General features: G+C 43.9%; 2 protein-coding genes across 2 annotated transcripts in view; one reads left to right on the top strand and one right to left on the bottom strand.

Annotated features, from left to right (window-relative positions):
- Nucleotides 1–5300: 5300 nt before the first annotated feature.
- On the top strand, nt 5301–10794 carry LOC135564944 (voltage-dependent calcium channel gamma-5 subunit). The gene is made up of 5 exons (XM_065011024.1): nt 5301–5557; nt 6664–6750; nt 7871–8011; nt 8612–8757; nt 9353–10794. Exons 1-5 carry the CDS (start codon nt 5362–5364, stop codon nt 9611–9613), a joined length of 831 nt encoding a protein of 276 aa, XP_064867096.1. The 5' UTR covers nt 5301–5361; the 3' UTR covers nt 9614–10794.
- A 1449-nt stretch (nt 10795–12243) lies between these two features.
- Nucleotides 12244–20012, bottom strand: part of LOC115118481 (cytohesin-3) — a 54201-nt gene continuing 46432 nt past the window's right edge. Inside the window, exons 10-13 of the mRNA XM_065010423.1 lie at nt 18256–18332; nt 17853–17924; nt 17302–17456; nt 12244–15309 (exon numbers count right to left, since the gene is read on the bottom strand). Coding sequence (XP_064866495.1) covers nt 15237–15309; nt 17302–17456; nt 17853–17924; nt 18256–18332 — 377 coding nt within the window. The 3' untranslated portion in view covers nt 12244–15236. The remainder of the gene's footprint in view (nt 15310–17301; nt 17457–17852; nt 17925–18255; nt 18333–20012) is intronic.

Raw genomic sequence — 20012 nt, 5'->3', positions numbered from 1 at the left:
CTAAAATAATGGGACTCTGCAGCTCTCAGCAGTTAACAGCAGGTTGTAAGTCTTATATAAATACACATCAATACGTAGCCTAGAAACACAACCATCACAACCATAGAGACGAAATATAGGCTACTATCAGTCAACACAGTGTCATATGTTCATTCAATCAGGGGTAGTACTAGGATGGTCTTGATTGTAACTAACTGACAGGACATGCTTCAGTCTCCTTCTAACCATCCAGTTGGATAACAGGTTGGGTGTAGGTCTGATGACACACTTGTAACATAGAGGATGCTTATGGGCCAGGCAATATGAATTGCTGGGCATATACAGTAGGACAAGCCATTTTCACAAGTTGAGGTGTTTTGTAGCCTTCACTGTCTCTGTATTCCGTCTCGCTTCAGTGGTGAATGTTTCCTGTCAGAGTTCAGAGGCTACGGGTAATGAAATAGTATAATCAGATTATAACTAGTAGATGTCTTTGTGTGTGTGTGTGTGTGTGTGTGTGTGTGTGTGTGTGTGTGTGTGTGTGTGTGTGTGTGTGTGTGTGTGTGCGTTTGTGTGCATGGATGTGTGTGTGTCATGCCCTGACCTTAGAGAGCTGTTTTAGTTCTCTATTTGGTTAGGTCAGGGTGTGATTTGGGATGGGCATTCTATGTTTTGTATTTCTATGTTGGCCTGATATGGTTCCCAATCAGAGACAGCTGTTTATCGTCGTCTCTGATTGGGGATCATATTTAGGCAGCCCTTTTTCCCACTTTCTGGTGTGGGATCTTGTCTATGTATAGTTGCCTTAGTGCACATCAGTAGCATCACGTTTCGTTTGGTTGTTTGTTGTTTTGGTCAGTGAGTTTCGATTTATTAAAATTATGTGGAACTCTACACACGCTGCGCCTTGGTCCGATCCTTATGACGAATGTGACAGTGTGCATGCACAGATTCAGTCAAAGGTTTTGACACCTACTCATTCAAGGGTTTTTCTTAATTTTTTCTATTTTCTACATTGTAGAATAATAGTGACAACATCAAAATGATAAAAATAACACATATGGAATCATGTAGTAAACAAAAAACATGTTAAACAAATCTAAATATATTTTTATTTGAGATTCTTCGAAGTAGCCACCCTTTGCCTTGATGACAGCTTTGCACACTATTGGCATTCTCTCAACCAGCTTCATAACGTAGTCACCAGAAATGCATTTCAATTAACAATTGTGTCTTGTTAAAAGTTAATTTGTGGAATTTCTTTCCTTCTTAATACATTTGAGCCAATCAGTTGTGTTGTGACATGGAATGGTATACAGTAGATAGCCCAATTTGGTAAAGACAACGTCCATATTATGGCAAGAACAGCTCAAATAAGCAAAGAGAAATGACAGTCCATCATTACTTTAAGACATGAAGGTCAGTTCATCTGGAAAATTTCAAGAACTTTGATAGTTTCTTCAAGTGCAGTTGCAAAAACCATCAAGCGCTATGATGAAACTCTCTCTCATGAGGACCGCCACAGGAAAGGAAGACCCAGAGTTACTTCTGCTGCAGAGGATAAGTTCATTAGAGTTACTAGCCTCAGAAATTGCAGCCCCAAAAAATACTTCACAGAGTTCAAGTAACAGACACATCTCAACATCAACTTTTCAGAGGAGACTGTGTGAATCAGGCCTTTATGGTCGAATTTCTGCAAAGAAACCACTACTAAAGGACACCAATAAGAAGAAGAGACTTGCTTGGGCCAAGAAACACGAGCATTGGACATTAGACTGGAGTCCAAATTTGAGATTTTTGGTTCCAACCGCTGTGTCTCTGTGAGATGCAGAATAGGTGAACGGATGATCACCGCATGTGTAGTTCCCACCGTGACGCATGGAGGAGGTGTGATGGTGTGGGGGTGCTTTACCGGTGACACTGTCAGTGATTTATTTAGAATTCAAGGCACACTTAACCAGCATGGCTACCACAGCATTCTGCAGCAATACGCCATCCCATCTGGTTTGCGCTTAGTGGGACTATCATTTGTTTTTCAACAGGACGATGACCCAACACACACCTCCAGGCTGTGTAAGGGCTATTTGACCAAGAAGGAGAGTGATGGAGTGCTGCATCAGATAACCTGGCATCCACAATCCCCCAACCTTAACCCAAATGAGATGGTTTGGGATGAGTTGGGCGGCAGAGTGATGGAAAAGCAGCCAACAAGTGCTCAGCATATGTGGGAACTCCTTCAAGACTGATGGAAAAGCATTCCAGGTGAAGCTGGTTGAGAGAATGCCAAGAGTGTGCAGAGCTGTCATCAAGGCAAAAGGTGGCTACTTTGACGAATCTCAAATATAAAATATATGAACACTTTTTTGGGGTACTACATGATTCCATATCTGTTATTTCATAGTTTTGATGTCTTCACTATTATTCTACAATGTAGAAAATAGTAAAAAATAAAGAAAAACCCTTGAATGAGTAGGTGTGTCCAAACTTTTGACTGCCACTGTACATGCATCTGTATATCTGTGTGCAGTAGGTGTGTGCATGCTCACATGTGATCTAACTTAAAACCGTTCCCATCCAACCATCCAAGACATTCAAGTCCTTAATTGAAGATAAATTCAAGCCATGCTGAGAGACATCATCTTGCTTTAGATTGGCAATCTTGAACATCCAGCTGACTGATCTTGGACCTCTCTCCCTGAGAGAGAGAGAGAGAGAGAGAGAGAGAGAGAGAGAGAGCGAGAGAGAGAAAGAGAGAGAGAGAGACTATTACTACCAAGGACTGTCAAGAACAAACTTCTAATAAACCAAAACCTGCAGAAGATACACAAGCAAACCTGGAAATACCATCCAACACAAAACTGAGTGAGTATTGTTCAGTCTGAACCTACATCTGAAGCCAAAAAGTAAAAGACAATCATCTCTAGGTAATGTTATTATATAAAGCTTCATAAATAAATAATACCAAGCTACTAGGACAGAACTGACCTTGTTGCAACTTCAAGTGAGAGGTGTGAAAACTCTTGAGCCTAACAATGGCAGGAGAGTTTGAAAGAGAGAGGACAGCAGGAAATGCTCTCTCTCTCTGTGACAACTCCACAGCACTGATCACACCCAGGTCCCACAACTGCACTGCTCCTCCATCATTGAGAGGTGTAAATTCACAGAGCTGGAGAGAGACATGGCGGTACTCAGAGAGCTAGTGGTGGTGCTCAGAGGACCCCCCTCCCCAACAACACCCAGAGGGCAGAAGGTGGAAATGGACAGCTGTCTGAGAGAGCTGACTGCTCTACGGACTGAGGTGAGAGAACTTAAAGAGGCACACATGGCACTGAAGGAGAAGCTGAGAAACCTGTGGTGTGACAGAGAGCAGGACACTCCAGCAGAGAAGCCAGCCGAACAGCCCACCTCAGAACCAGACCACAACCTCAACACCACAATGGGACAGAATACACAGGACCCACCAACCCAACGGACCCCACACCCTCCTAACAGCCCCCCTGTCAGCTCCCCTGATAGCTACCTTGAAAACCCCCACACATCCACTGTGGACACACAAAGCTAGAGATTGTGCTCCTCATTGACTCCATTGGCAAATACATTCAAGAGGATAAACTTTTTCCCAAAGTGGCTAAACGCTGGTGCCCAAACACTAGGCATGGCCTGGAGCTGTTGTCAGAGGACAAACACTAGGCATGGCCTGGAGCTGTTGTCAGAGGACAAACACTAGGCATGGCCTGGAGCTGTTGTCAGAGGACAAACACTAGGCATGGCCTGGAGCTGTTGTCAGAGGACAAACACTAGGCATGGCCTGGAGCTGTTGTCAGAGGACAAACACTAGGCATGGCCTGGAGCTGTTGTCAGAGGACAAACACTAGGCATGGCCTGGAGCTGTTGTCAGAGGACAAACCTGGACTGTTGTCAGGCAAACACTGGCCTGGAGCTGTTGTCAGAGGACAAACACTAGGCATGGCCTGGAGCTGTTGTCAGAGGACAAACACTAGGCATGGCCTGGAGCTGTTGTCAGAGGACAAACACTAGGCATGGCCTGGAGCTGTTGTCAGAGTACAAACACTAGGCATGGCCTGGAGCTGTTGTCAGAGGACAAACACTAGGCATGGCCTGGAGCTGTTGTCAGAGGACAGACTAGGGTCCCCCAGCCACATTATAATTCACACGGACATAAATGACCTGAGAGCCCAGCAGTGAAGGGTGTCTACAGCACTCAAGGGAGGGATTGAAAAAGCTTCTTCCACTTTCCCCAAGTGGTTATCTCCACTCTGCTACCACGAAAAGGCTTTCACCCTGCCACCATACAGCGGGTGAATGCAAGCATTAAGCAAGACTGTGCCTCAAAACCTAATGTCTACCTGGCCCACCACTCCACCCTGGACTTGAACATCCTTTATGACCAGGTCCACCTCTACAAGGCAGCAATCCCAACCCTCATCCGTAGCCTCAGCACCTCACACAGGAGCAACAGAGCTATGGCCACCCCGCCCAGACCAGCGAGACACGCTCCCAGAACTGCACCGAGAGAACCCATACCAAGAGGACCTACACCCAGACCACAGCATCACCAGCCACACCCCAACCATCTCTCTCTCTCTCTCTCTCACACACACTCACACTCAAACACACACCAATCATGTAAGCATGTCCTCCTTCAGGGCTTGATGTTCCTCCAACACTCTTAACGCCTGCCAGCACGCCCACACCTCCCACACAGTCATTTATATACCCTCTCAAGTCCAGGGGAATTCACCACAATGAGCCAACAGCTGTGTTTGAAATCAGGACATTAAGTCTATTCACTGAGAAACATTTTCAGTCTACCTCATAGCTCCCAGCCATGCATACTCCCACGGTTTCTTTCTTGTGTGGCTGTAAGGTGTTGCTCCTCATGCTTTATCATTAATTGGCCTATATATTCATCCACATGTCCTCACAGCCACAGAGCAGAGAGAGAGAACTGAAAGGGTAGTATTAGAACATCAGCACAGGGTCGGGTGGCTGTGTCATGCTGCTAGTCGCACGTCTTCTCTCACGTCTTCTCTTCGCTCTCTTGCTCTCCCTCCCTCCCTCCCTCCCTCTGAGTGACACAGGGCAGTATGACATGTATCTCTGTCTGAGAGATCTAGCAGCATTATCCCATTATACATCATCTACCAATCGTACAGAAGAGCATGCCAGTCAATTGTGTGTGTGCCTGGTCCTTTGCACCCTAAGTGTATTCACTACCAGTAGGTCGCTCTGCTTGTGTCACCAACTACATCCATGTCACCCCATTAACTGTAACAACCCCCTACTTCTCCCCACAGATCTGACCTCTCACCTCTGACCCAGTGCCCCCTACTGGTGCGGACCACCTCTGATCCTACCGTGATGAGCGGGTGCGGCAGGAAGGCTCTGGCATTGCTGAGCAGCGTGTTTGCGGTCAGCGGGCTGGGGCTTCTGGGAGTTGCGGTCTCTACAGACTACTGGCTGTACCTGGAGGAGGGGGTCATCCTGCCCCTGAACCAGACCACTGACATCAGGACCTCCCTGCACTCTGGACTCTGGAGAGTCTGCTTCCTGGCAGGTCACTACCATCTCCAGCTGATCCTGGATCAGACCAATTGAGACCAATTCTACCTGAACACTCTTAGAAAAAAGGGTTACAAAAGTGTTATTTGGGTGTCCCCATAGGAGAGCCCTTTTTTGGTTCCAGGTAGAACCCTTTATGGTTCCAGGTAGAACTATTTTGGGTTCCATGTAGAACCCTCTGTGGAAAGGGATTTACATGGAACTCAAAGGGGTTTTACCTGGAACCAAAAAGGGTTTCTCAAAGGGTTCTCTTATGGGGACAGCCGAAGAGCATTTTTAGGATCTAGATCTTCTTTCTCACTGTCTGGTTGTTTTTGGGGAATAAGAGGGAGAATGTTGCATTTCCGCATTAGCGATGAAAGGTGACCGAGCTAGAGCGGTGTTTGTCAGACCAGAAGACATTAGCGATGAAAGGTGACCGAGCTAGAGCGGTGTTTGTCAGACCAGAAGACATTAGCGATGAAAGGTGACAGAGCTAGAGCGGTGTTCGTCAGACCAGAAGACATTAGCGATGAAAGGTGACAGAGCTAGAGCGGTGTTCGTCAGACCAGAAGACATTAGCGATGAAAGGTGACAGAGCTAGAGCGGTGTTCGTCAGACCAGAAGACATTAGCGATGAAAGGTGACAGAGCTAGAGCGGTGTTCGTCAGACCAGAAGACATTAGTGATGAAAGGTGACAGAGCTAGAGCGGTGTTCGTCAGACCAGAAGACATTAGCGATGAAAGGTGACCGAGCTAGAGCGGTGTTCGTCAGACCAGAAGACATTAGCGATGAAAGGTGACCGAGCTAGAGCGGTGTTTGTCAGACCAGAAGACATTAGCGATGAAAGGTGCCCGAGCTAGAGCGGTGTTCGTCAGACCAGAAGACATTAGCGATGAAAGGTGCCCGAGCTAGAGCGGTGTTTGTCAGACCTGGAAATCGGTCTTCTCACAAAATCGTCTGTTGCGTCTGAACGGTTCGGCCTACAGTTTATGACCCCTCTATGGAAAGTCTCAGCATGTCTTTCTGTCAGCATGTCTCCCTGTCAAAATAAAGGTTAAATCATAATCTCTACAACCTCTGTATAGGCTCTCTATAATCCCTCTCTTCTTCTCTTCCAGGTGAAGAGGCAGGTCGCTGTTTCACCATCGAGTACATCATGCCCATGAACTTACAGCTCACCTCTGAGTCCACAGTCAGTGTACTTAGTAAGTTATATTTCTCTCATTTTCCTGTCTCTCTCTCGCTCGCTCTCTCAATCTTTATTGTGTGGTTGCCTCTGTTGCCAAGGCATTGTATACATAATTGAACAATATGCTCGAGAAACAATAATAATGAATATCAACTTTTAGGCCATCTGCTCTAAAGGGTCTCTCTTCTCGATGTACAGTGTTTGATTGAATAGACCCTGTCTGTGTGTGAGTAGATGAAGCACTCTTTGTGGTCAGAGTGAGTGGGTGGTTGGAATACTGCCAATGCATTCAGGACAAATAAGGACAAGTGACACAATGTATCAACATATGGCACCCTCTTCTGGTTACTTAGCTGAACAGTCTTTCTGCCTGAATAGCTGAAGCTGTGAGAGGGAGCAGTGCACTGTGCAATTAAGAAGCTGTATGTGCATTGGAAGAACTGTTACTGAGGTTTTCTGAGTTCCTGTCGATGAATGGAGTGGTAATGATAATATCAGTCTGGCTTGTAACCAGCGTTCTAAAGGGAAGAAATGGAAGAACAGGCTGAATGCGAGAGATAATATATTCCCTCTTGGGTGGCAAGAAACGTGTAAAATGGTGCTTCTTTATCACCAGTATTTCAGCTTTCACATCACCAATTAAGGCTCTAATGCTTAAAAATAATAATACAATGCAGTTTTATTGAAATTAGTTTTCCTCCTCCTAGCGTGTCTGAATGACTACCTCTTTACTATTCAAGTCTCTTTCCAATTGCCCCGAGCCCAGTCTGCCCATACAGAATAAAATGAGTCATCAGAACTCCCAGCATCTCTGGGTCTCCACCCTGCTGACTCCTCTCTGCTTCAGAATACTTATTAGGTAATAACTCTGAGGAGTCACACTGAGGGGAGTTTGACTTTCTCTAAAGTCCCAGCCTCATTAGGTTTTGGTTGATGCCTGTTGAAAGGTCTCTGCTAGACAGGAAGATTGTTTGGACCTTCTATGTTCAGAGTTTGAGATGAAAGTAGAGTATAAGAGTTTGTAGATGAGCATAGCTATATGTGTCTGTTAAATTCTGTTTCTGTATAGTTATCTGTCTTTCTCTATGATGCTCTCTCTCTCTCTCTCTCTCTCTCTCTCTCTCTCTCTCTCTCAGAGATGATTCGTTCAGCCACTCCGTTTCCTCTGGTCAGTCTGTTCTTCATGTTCATCGGCTTTGTGCTAAACAACATCGGACACGTCCGACCTCATCGCACCATCCTGGCCTTTGTCTCCGGAATCTTCTTCATCCTTTCAGGTACTCTTCTAATCTTCCCTCTCTTCCTCCTCACCTCCTTTTCTTTCTCCTCTTCTTCCCTACTTCTCCTTGTTTTCTGCGGTCTCTGCTTCAGCTACAGAATGTGACGGTGTCTATCTCGCTTTAACACAATCACTATCTGTCTTCTCTGTCTGTCTTTTTCTTTCTCTGACTGATGTTCAGGCTTTGAAGGTTTGTTTAATCTCTCGTTTGTCTTCCCCCCTCTCTCTCTCTCTCCTTCTGTTATCTCCCCCTCCTCTTCCCTCTCTTTCTGTTATCTCCCCCTTCTCTTCCTGTTATCTCCCCCGCCTCTTCCCTCTCTTTCTGTTCTCTCCCCCTCCTCTTCCCTCTCTTTCTGTTATCTCCCCCTTCTCTTCCTGTTATCTCCCCCTCCTCTTCCCTCTCTTTCTGTTATCTCCCCCTTATCTTCCCTCTCGTTCTGTTATCTCCCCCTCCTCTTCCCTCTCTTTCTGTTATCTCCCCTCCTCTTCCCTCTCTTTCTGTTATCTCCCCCTTCTCTTCCCTCTCTTTCTGTTATCTCCCCCTCCTCTTCCCTCTCTTTCTGTTATCTCCCCCTCCTCTTCCCTCTCTTTCGGTCAGGTCTGGCTCTGGTGGTAGGTCTCGTGTTGTATATATCCAGTATTAATGACGAGATGTTGAACAGGACTAAGAGCAGTGAGTCCTACTTCAGCTACCGGTACGGCTGGTCCTTCGCCTTCGCTGCCATCTCCTTTCTGCTCACTGAGGTACTTCAAAATTCAAAAGGCACTCGCACATCTGAGCTATCTTTGTTGCAAGTCCATGGTGACAGTTGAATAAGATGAGAAAAAAGAAGAAACATGCACTCACTGAGGTAGATTTGTTGTAGAAGAAATCTACATTGTATGATAGTTCACTACCAAAGAACATGTTTTTTTTTTATTGTCACACACTGGATAGGTGAGGTGAAATACTACAGCCAGAGTAGTAGAGCACCCCTGGAGCAAATTAGTCAAGTGCCTTGCATTTCACCTTGTAGGCTCGGGTATTCGAACCAGCAACCTTACGGTTACGGCCCAACGCTCTGAACACTAGTTTACCTGTCGTCTGCTGGTGTGGTACCCTCTCTTCTGGGTCTTCTGGCTCTCTATACTACAGAGTGCAGTGTCTTCTAACCTGTATCGTCTGTCTGTCTGGCTGTCCGTCTGTCTCTCTTTCTGTCCCTCTTTCGGTCCGTCTCTCTCTCTCTTTCTGTCCCTCTTTCGATCCGTCTCTCTCTCTCTTTCTGTCCCTCTTTCGGTCCGTCTGTCCGTCTCTCTCTCTCTTTCTGTCCGTCTCTCTCTCTCTCTCTCTCTCTCCCAGAGTGCGGGCGTCATGTCCGTCTACCTGTTCATGAAGCGCTACACAGCCGAGGAAATGTACCAGCGCCACCACCCCGGCTTCTACCGGCCACGCCTCAGTAACTGCTCTGACCACTCCGGTCAGTTCCTGCACCCGGAGACCTGGGCACGCGGACGCAGCCCCTCGGACATCTCCAGTGAAACCTCACTCCAGATGAGCACCAGCTACCCGGCCCTGCTCAAGTGCCCCGACTACGACCAGGTCTCCTCCTCACCCTGCTGAATGGGTCATCAGGTCAGGGCAGGTCGCCAAGGTCAAGGGTGAGAAGTCATAGGTGATGTTGCTTTTCGATACTGATCTAAGATCAGCTTTCTTTTTAAAGTTATCTGGAATCTGTGGAGGGTTGCTGGGAAGTTGCTGGGTGTGGATAGAACCTCCCGCCTGCATAGTTTACTGGGAGATCAGTCCCAGTAGATATACAGGGAAGCCTCTGTCTCTTTATTTTGTTGTTGTTCGTTCCCATTGTGATGCTGTGCCCTGGACCTTGTTTGAAAACGTCTACCAGCCATGTTTGCTGCTGAGGCAACAGTTGATGCCGCTGTGCCACATCTTACCTACAGATGGCAGCAAAGTGCATAGTTTTTTCAGGAGTATTCACTTCTCACATATTTTCTATTATATCTGGATACTTACTGCCACTGGTTAGTTAACTTGACGAGGACCAAACTAACATTTACACAAATGTTTGAACGGGAACAATACATGTCACTGTGTTAAAGCTGTAATCAGCAGTTGAAACAATAACAAAGTGAACTCCCATCCCATTTCAGTAAAAAGCTGACGAATGGGGCTAGAGAAATGTAACCACTCTCAAATTCATAGACAGAGCTATGGATGCAAGGACTGGCCATCCATGATATCTAAATTATTGTTACCATGTTTTGAAGGTATATAGTGTTTGTTTACTTTTATTTTGGTTTCTGATGGTTACGACAGTTGAATTAAGCACGAGGCATTTGTAATATTATAACATCATATTCTTAAGAGGTCCAAAAATGGATGAAACAACTGCAGATTGCACCTTTAAACGTGTGATATGTTCAATTGTGTAGTTTGCTTCATGTTGGAGTTTTTGAATTGATGTGTCCCTGCTGGCTCACGGATCTGCCAACATGACGTTTTCATGTTATGGAATCTCTGCTTTGTTTATGTATCATGTAAAAATGAATGATTTGAAAAGCGATTGGTATTTACTCTTAGACAGATTGTTTATACATGCATATGGATAACTGTTGTACATTGTATGAATATAGCGAACCATTGTAAAACAAGTCAAATGTGTAGTCGCTGCTTAAAATGATTCATTCTGAGTGTCAGCTTCATGCCGTCGGCATAGCAACTGTTGCATACTAACTGTACTGTACAATATCTGGAGAATATCTAAATGTGGGAAATAAATAGACTTTGCGAAATCTTTTTATGACATTGCCTGTGGATGGAATGCAATTTCATTAATTAACTACAGTTTCAAGATATTGATGGTTTGAGAACTAACAGAGCAGGATAGGAGAATTAATGAAGGGTAGGAAAGGGTTAGTTAGGGCTTAGCTAAAATGATAGTTGTCAACAACTGCTATCCCTAACGTGACAACTAGATGGCGCTGTAATGGTAGCCACAACCGTATAAACCATCAGTCTCAACAAACCATCGGTATCATAACACCGGTTAATGGATTGGAGTTCAATTTTGCTTCCATGTATTGTAATGTCACATCAATACACTGGGAGTCAGTGTTGCATCACTTACACTATAAAGCAGACAGAAATCCCTTCAGGTCAGAAGTGTATAGAATCAGGACTTAAACACCCATCTGCCCACTATGTTACCTAAGAACTCGGTCCCCCTCTTTCAAATGATTTATTTTCACACCTTATCTAGACACTGTATCTATTTATTGGCCAATTAAGGGGGGAACTCATATTACTCTGACCTGATCTATGTCTGTTTGCTGATCAATGAAGGGGTAGATTTTAACCATCAGTAAAGGGTTTCTCATAGACTTTAACCATCAGTAAAGGGTTTCTCATAGACTTTAACCATCAGTAAAGGGTTTCACATAGACTTTAACCATCAGTAAAGGGTTTCTCATAGACTTTAACCATCAGTAAAGGGTTTCACATAGACTTTAACCATCAGTAAAGGGTTTCCATCAGTAAAGGGTTTCTCAGACTTTAACCATCAGTAAAGGGTTTCTCATAGACTTTAACCATCAGTAAAGGGTTTTAACCATCAGTAAAGGGTTTCTCAGACTTTAACCATCAGTAAAGGGTTTCTCATAGACTTTAACCATCAGTAAAGGGTTTCTCATAGACTTTAACCATCAGTAAAGGGTTTCACATAGACTTTAACCATCAGTAAAGGGTTTCACATAGACTTTAACCATCAGTAAAGGGTTTCACATAGACTTTAACCATCAGTAAAGGGTTTCACATAGACTTTAACCATCAGTAAAGGGTTTCTCACACTGTAGTCTTGTCCCACCACTCCATATTGACCATCTGTCTCTACACTAATAAGAATGTTCATAGACATGGGCTGGAGGTCAGTTGGTTGGTTGCTGTTCAGGACATGGTTTTTTTCCAGTTACATTTTATTTTCTACTGCTTTTCCACCATATAAAAAACAGGCAAATATTGTATCTAAAGTCTATTTAAATAATTACTACCCATGACAGTTGGTACTTAGATGATTAACATAAATTAAGAACTTAACCTTTGATCCATGACCTACTAAGTTTAATAAAATATACATTTCAGCATATTATCTACTGATAAACTGGATGATTAATTGCATATGCAAATATGTAGGTCAAGCTCAATAAATAATCAATAAATGCGTTGTCCAACGGATGTAGTCTTTGTATACTTTATGTAGCTTTCCACGTAATGTACAATGTGACCAATAGCTTTTACAGAGATATAAAAGTTCATTTAGCTATAGCCCCACACAATGGGCAGTAGTAGGTCATATTCTGCCCTGAGATCAGGGGTCATATCTTACAAACACATAGAAAAACTACTGGATTCAACTTCATCAGTCAGCATTATAGTTCGGACATCATCATTTTCATCATCATCAATATTACTGCCACCCATATCCTATTTATCCTCAACATCTGCCTTATCATCATCACCATCAATATTACTGCCACCCATATCCTATTTATCCTCAACATCTGCCTTATCATCATCACCATCAATATTACTGCCACCCATATCCTATTTATCCTCAACATCTGCCTTATCATCATCACCATCAATATTACTGCCACCCATATCCTATTCATCCTCAACATCTGCCTTATCATCATTCCTGACATCACGTTATATAGTATTTGTTTATGATCATATTTTTGACTTGTGTACAGAAGACCTCAAACTGACCTGATGCAAAGTACAACCAGTAGGTGTAACATGTTTCAGAGTATTCATACAACAACAAAAAGGAGACCCATAAAACCTCTACATTATTTACATATACATAACTTAAGTCTTTAGTTAACGCTTACGGACAGAATGGAACCATTTGACAAAGAAAATAAATACAAACAAGATAATAGATTATATTTTGTAAGGGGAACACAAAAAGCAAGCAAGGATCTTAGGTTACAAATGAAAAGCATATGGGTCACATCAATGCATCGCCCCTCACTGGCTCTGTTGGACCTCGAGACACTGAAAGAAAAGCTTCAAATGACTGGTACCCTTATTGGGCTGTTTCACAAACCCATATTCAAGCATTCTCTTAGACTACAACACATTTTAAAAGGACGTTCAATTGCATTGCAGACACGCCATTGAAAATGGAGTAACTCCAATCGTAGGCTAAATATAGGTCCATGTAACCACCCCTATAATTCACAAACAAAGTTAAAAGTATGCACATTTTAATATTCTGTGGTCCGCACAATGTTTGGAATCAGTCCAGCTGACTCAAGACTTTAATGTTGTAGTTTTTCTAGATTTTGTCTTCCTAATTTCAGCACTAACCTAGCGTTGTATTCTGAGGTTGCAGCAGAACTGCTGCAATGGCACCTGGGAAAAAGAGTTGAGCACCATAGTGGGATGATTACATGGTTTATGTTTAGGGCCAGGAGTGTAAGGCCCAGATTTGTTCCTGGTCAGGTCACATGTTCATGTACGGTTACTGCAGCCCTGGAACTTTCTCTCCCTCCCTCTCTGATACACTCACTCCATCTCTCACTCTCCTCTTTCTGCCATGTCTCTCCATCCACCTGAACATTCACAAGAGGAACTCGGTTTTTCTACCATCTTCATAAATGATCACACACAAACCTTTCTGTATAATGGATGTCAGAGATGACATTAAGACAGTCGTTGTGTTTAATGTCTGCTCTTGGCTTGCGCACTACTGTGTTTACATACATACATGCATATATACTGTGTAGATACACACACAAGTTAGCACACCCACTTCTAAATGCACTTTATGGTATATCTATAAACAGACATACATGCATGTGTATGTGAAAAATTGCAGTTTTGCTTTTCAAGTCACCCAAATGCAGAAGACCTAGAAAGCAGGGGTTGGAACCAGTTCAGGGAACAGAACAGAAAAATAAATACATGTTTTGAGGAACAGAAACAGAACCATGTACAAAAGTGATCCCTAGTGTTCCGGGACATAACTGTTATTTTCAAATCTTGAGAACCAATGTTCTTTTGAGTTCCAAAAATAAATAAATATAAATTCTAGTATATAATATTCTGTAATTCGGTGTATAAGGCTAGTAATACCCTACACTCATTCTAATTTAAGACCTGTTATGATGTTTAGAGCTTCAAGCCAAGCCCCCTCTCTCTCTCTCTCTCATTCTTGCCCCACCCATTACATTTCAGTCACATCTCACACCTGCACTTATGTGACCAAATAGAAATGTAAACAACAATCTAACCCGTTCCATAGCAAGCTGCTCTATCGGCACTAATTGGTGGAGTAAAAATTGTTGGAGTAAAAATTTGCTAAATGCATATGTTGATTTCACAGGTTAAACATTTTATGAAAAGGATATATATAAGCTGTTACTTTTTGATGGTTGGAACTGGTTCAGAACTGTATTTTCTGGTCGGAACACTGTAACGGAATGAAAAAAATAGGGTTTCTGCTCGGAATGGAACGATTGGGAAATAATTTCTGCTCCAACCCCTGCTAGAAACACATGGACGTAATCAGAACGAATGTGGGGAACACAGGAGGGCAGTGTGGGGGAGTAAAGAGATGAGAGAGACAGAGAGAGAGAGAGAGAGAATGTGTGTTAATACATGTTAATACATCCCACTGGCTTCACTCGGTAATCTGTAGTGTGGCTGAACCACACTGGTCCTATAGAGGGATGTCTCCCTGTGTTGGTCCTCTGCTTTAGTCCTGGGACGTCATGTCCCTGTAACTCCAACCCCTGGTACTGCAGCCAGGGCTGGGGTAGTGTCCAGAATGGGGACGGGGGTTGTCTTCAAGACCGGAGACTGTCCTCGTTGTCTTCAAGACTGGGTGCGAGTTCTATCAGGGTCTGAAGGGTCAGATGGCTATCTTTGGTTGGCCATCATCTCTCTAGTGACAAGTTGGGCTCTGGGGGTCCAGGGGGAGAGGGATAGTAGGGAGGGAATTTCATGAGTGGAGTCTGTCCATGGGAGTGGAGGGAGGGATTGATGGGTGAGGGTGGAGGGGGGAGGAGTGTGGAAGGGGTGTTTAACTTCATGAGTAAGGTCTGTCTGGGGAAGAGGATTGGTGGGCTGAGGAAGGGGGGTTTGGGGTGTCCCAGTTTGGGATGTCCTGGGATGAGGGGTGTCCTGGGATGAGGGGTGTCCCAGTTTGGGGTGTCCCTGCTCACTTCTTGTTGGCAATCCGTCTTTTCCTGGTGGCCAACATATCATAGAAGGGATCCCTGCTGATGCTCGCCCTGGAACAGCCAATCAAAACAAATATATAATAATAATAATACGCCAGGGGGAAACTTGAGCATCTTTGATATGGAAATGTGGCCACATTTCTACTAACCCCTGCCTTAACTAACTAGATGAAAAAAATAAAAAAGTTTGTTCGGTGACCTAGTTTTGTTTCCATGGTTTCTGAAGAAAACCTACCCACCCCCTTTTTTCTTATTTTCCTCAGCACTCCGGTTCCATCTCTTTCAGAGATTCTGTAGAATGTCGTTCCCTGATTCCCTGTTCTAGAACCCTTCCAAGTGTTCTCATTCTAGCACTCTCTCCTCTCTGCAGTTTTCCAAGTTTATAGGTTGGAGTGCAGGGCAAACAATAGTGCTCTAAATTATCGACACTCCAGCTCTCTTTTTCTGGGAGAGAAGACACTCGGTACAAAGCGAAGTGAGTCACAGAGCCATTCTGGCTCCGGCACAGAGCGCAGTTTCAGTTTCACGGGTGTAAAATCCTGTTAGCACCAGCACAAAGCCAAAACCGGCTCAACCCCCCACTGCGGATTCTCTCTCTCTTACTCCCTTTACATTGTCCCCCATATACGACTATGTCTCTGAGCTATGGCAACAATTCCTCTCCTTTTTTTTTTAGCTTTTGGTTATTTACCGCAACCTAATTTCAGAAAAACAAAAGAAGAAACCCCGGGGCGCCTTTCTTTCTGGAAATAAATTAAACAGAGAATGTAATAGGATGAAGTATATCCATGAAAAAGACATTGCGACACATTGAAATGGATATGAATGTGATAGCAAATATTGACTTATTACAATGGAGCTACAGTATAGCAAATATATTGAGTTAGCCTACATAACATGTATTTCATACAGTTACATAAGAGCTTCATAGCCCAGTTCAGAATTTTCCAAACTCACACAGATGGTCCCCTAAAAGTAGTCTTAACTGTTTGTTTAAAGACTGTCCTAAATCGCGATTAAAGATAAGAGGATAAGGAGCGTGACTATACGACCATCCCTATTTTACTGAGGAAATGTGATTGACATAAAAGCCTTTTATCTTGGCTAAATCCTTATTGACTCCCTCTGGAGAAGATAACACACACACTGCATGGTAATGGTTAGCCTCTGTGGCAACAGGGGGGAAGCGCTGGGGCTTTAGCCCAGTTTTGCCTACATAGTAAATGTGGTGGGGAGTGGAGGGAAGCTAACGAGCATTGCAGCCTAAATAGTAAATGTGGTGGGGAGTGGAGGGAAGCTAACTAGCATTGTAGCCTAGATTGTGAATGTGGTGGGTAGTTCCAGGAAGCTAACTAGCCTTGCAGCCTAAATAGTAAATGTGGTGGGGAGTGGAGGGAAGCTAACTAGCATTGTAGCCTAAATAGTAAATGTGGTGGGGAGTGGAGGGAAGCTAACTAGCATTGTAGCCTAGATTGTGAATGTGGTGGGTAGTTCCAGGAAGCTAACTAGCCTTGCAGCCTAAATAGTAAATGTGGTGGGGAGTGGAGGGAAGCTAACTAGCATTGTAGCCTAAATAGTAAATGTGGTGGGGAGTGGAGGGAAGCTAACTAGCATTGTAGCCTACATAGTAAATGTGGTGGATAGTTCCAGGAAGCTAACTAGCCTTGCAGCCTAAATAGTAAATGTGGTGGGGAGTGGAGGGAAGCTAACTAGCATTGTAGCCTAAATAGTAAATGTGGTGGGGAGTGGAGGGAAGCTAACTAGCGTTGTAGCCTACATAGTAAATGTGGTGGGGAGTGGAGGGAAGCCAACGAGCATTGCAGCCTAAATAGTAGGGAAGCTAACTAGCATTGTAGCCTAGATTGTAAATGTGGTGGGTAGTTCCAGGAAGCTAACTAGCCTTGCAGCCTAAATAGTAAATGTGGTGGGGAGTGGAGGGAAGCTAAATACCATTGTAGCCTAGATTGTGAATGTGGTGGGTAGTTCCAGGAAGCTAACTAGCCTTGCAGCCTAAATAATAAATGTGGCGCTCAGGAATCTTACTTGATGGACTTGATCCACTCCTCCTTCTCCTCAGTCGTGGGCGCCGATATCCTGTACACCGTGTGGTTGCCCTCGACGACCCGGCCGTCCGCCTCCGTCTTACACGCCTTGATCACCGAACCCTTGTGGTTGGGGTTGTAGAGCTCGAAGCAGTTCTGGGGGGTGCAAGGTAGTGGTGAAAGGGTGGTCCAACACTTTAGGAAACCCTAGTGTCTTTCCCCAGCAATCAGTTCTGATGGGTGAGGAGATGGTTGAGTTGAGTGGGTACTAGCATTGTAGCATAATCCCAACTAGGTGGAGGTGAAAGGGTGGTTGTATTGCCCAACAATTAGAGACCCTATCCTCAACTAGGTTACATATTCCAGGTCAAATACATGGCTAGAAATATGGAAAACTATGTTGACTTTTGACCCCTGGTGATATCATGAGTTGGGCTTCTCCACTGGGTGAGTGGAACCTTGTGGATGAGGTTGACTACCAGTACCACCTAATATAATAGTGACATAATAAGGTTTCAGAAGGGATGTGATGCAGTATCATGAAGCACTCACTGGTTTCCTGGGTTCCTCTACCTCTCTGATACTGAGGTTCTCTAAGGGGATGATCCCACGAGGCTCCTTATCCTGGAGAAGAGAGAGAACAAGACATGATCTGTGACATTGTTTCATAGACTGGAAAACAACCTTCATTCCCCTCTGCTCTGCTCTCTCTAATATAACTAATGATGTTAGTGTCTGGCAGGCAGACAGTCTGGAGGACAGAGAGATAATGATATGATCCTCTAGGATAATACAAGGGTAGAGGACAGACTGCTGATAAAGCAGCTCTCTGGATAGAGAGGCAAATGCTTTGATAAAAAGCTTCCAGTTATACTACCACATATAAACGCCTGTACAAACACACAGGCAGCGTACTTGCCTACAATACTGCACTCGCACACACACACCCACTTACTGTTGTGTACTCAAAGTAGTACAGGCAGTTGTCTGTCAGAATGAACCACCTTCTCTTCCAGGTCTTCACTCTTCCCCCTGAGACAGGAAATAGGAAGGGGAAACAGGAAGTGATGACACAATGGAATTAGTGACAGACTGACAACCTCCACCATACTCCTCACAGTAGGAACAACAGGAGGAAGGCACTCCAACAAGACCAGAGCTGGAAAGTAGGCAAAGTAATGGCCGCCTTGACCACAATAACATGACAGCTCTAGTGTTATAAATCAGCCAAGATAAATAAATAAAGTTGATGAGAGATTTGTCTCAAACAATGGCAGAAAATCTATATACTGTACGTAAAGCATGTATACCAATGGCACAGGAGAAATAGAATATGAGTGAGAAAGAGAGAGAGAGAGAAGAGAGAGAGAGACCTTACACTTCCTCTCAAACACCCCATCCTCCTCCTGTGGACCTAAGACACTGAAAGATCAAAGCCAATGAACTCTGCTGTTGGTACTTGGCACCACTGATTGAGAGGTGATGCAATTCCATCACGGAATTTGTTCAGCAACGTGATTGGTTAAACCATGTCTTCCAATTACTGCATAGAGAATATTCAATGATTAAATGATCACTCACACAACTCCTGAATTATTGCTAACTTTGCTCATTCATTTTTTAAAGGCAACGGAATAAAATGCTATTGGCTCTCCAGAAGAAGGAAAGGTACACACCACACTTGATATGAACCTAACTTGGCATCTAAAGCACCCTTGGAGGAATAACACACACGCACACAAACGCATTTGTAAGCACAAATGCACACACACACCAAACCCCCAAGCAAAGAGTTTTGTAGCATGGGTATACCAAAGCTGAGGGGTATAGAGGGGAGGCAACACACAGTTGAAATAGTTTTTAACAGTGTTCCCCCTCAGGCAACTACAGCCCAATACAGTGCAGCGTTCAGCTGAAATGAAACACACAGAGATGCAAGGCAGGGATGCTGAGAAGACTTCCCTGTTGGAAGACAGGAATAAATACTCTCTCTCTCTCTCTCACACACACACACACACACACACACACACACACACGCACTAGCAGTGGTATTCACATAAAACGATACTAAATACAGCTGTTTATGAGTGGAGCGGCATTCAAGACTTTCAAATGTCTGTTTTTCTTTCCACACAGTCACATTTCAGCGCTATGCCGATTTTCTGTGTATTAGTTGGGTAAACTTGTACATGCCACACAAAAAGCGTAGAAATAGACAGATATATAAAGAGAAAAGTAAGCCCTGATCCAATTTTATACTTTTGAGTTACAAATCAGATCAAAGTTTATTTGTCACGTGTGCCGAATACAACAGGTGTAGAACTTACAGTGAAATGCTGAATACAACAGGTGTAGAACTTACAGTGAAATGCTGAATACAACAGGTGTAGAACTTACAGTGAAATGCTGAATACAACAGGTGTAGAACTTACAGTGAAATGCTGAATACAACAGGTGTAGAACTTACAGTGAAATGCTGAATACAACAGGTGTAGAACTTACAGTGAAATGCTGAATACAACAGGTGTAGAACTTACAGTGAAATGCTGAATACAACAGGTGTAGAACTTACAGTGAAATGCTGAATACAACAGGTGTAGAACTTACAGTGAAATGCTGAATACAACAGGTGTAGAACTTACAGTGAAATGCTGAATACAACAGGTGTAGAACTTACAGTGAAATGCTGAATACAACAGGTGTAGAACTTAC

The sequence above is a fragment of the Oncorhynchus nerka genome, linkage group LG26 (genome assembly GCF_034236695.1).
Source record: "Oncorhynchus nerka isolate Pitt River linkage group LG26, Oner_Uvic_2.0, whole genome shotgun sequence".
NCBI lineage: Eukaryota > Metazoa > Chordata > Actinopteri > Salmoniformes > Salmonidae > Oncorhynchus > Oncorhynchus nerka.
This window is presented reverse-complemented; position numbering and strand designations above follow the sequence as displayed.

What these genes read in the sequence shown, in the direction of transcription:
- LOC135564944 (XM_065011024.1), top strand. Translation starts at nt 5,362, where the DNA reads ATGAGCGGGTGCGGCAGGAAGGCTCTGGCATTGCTGAGCAGCGTGTTT. An exon ending in AATCTTCTTCATCCTTTCAG is followed by an intron (nt 8,012 to 8,611) that starts GTACTCTTCTAA and finishes TCTTTCGGTCAG; the next exon opens with GTCTGGCTCTGGTGGTAGGT. An exon ending in TCTCCTTTCTGCTCACTGAG is followed by an intron (nt 8,758 to 9,352) that starts GTACTTCAAAAT and finishes TCTCTCTCCCAG; the next exon opens with AGTGCGGGCGTCATGTCCGT.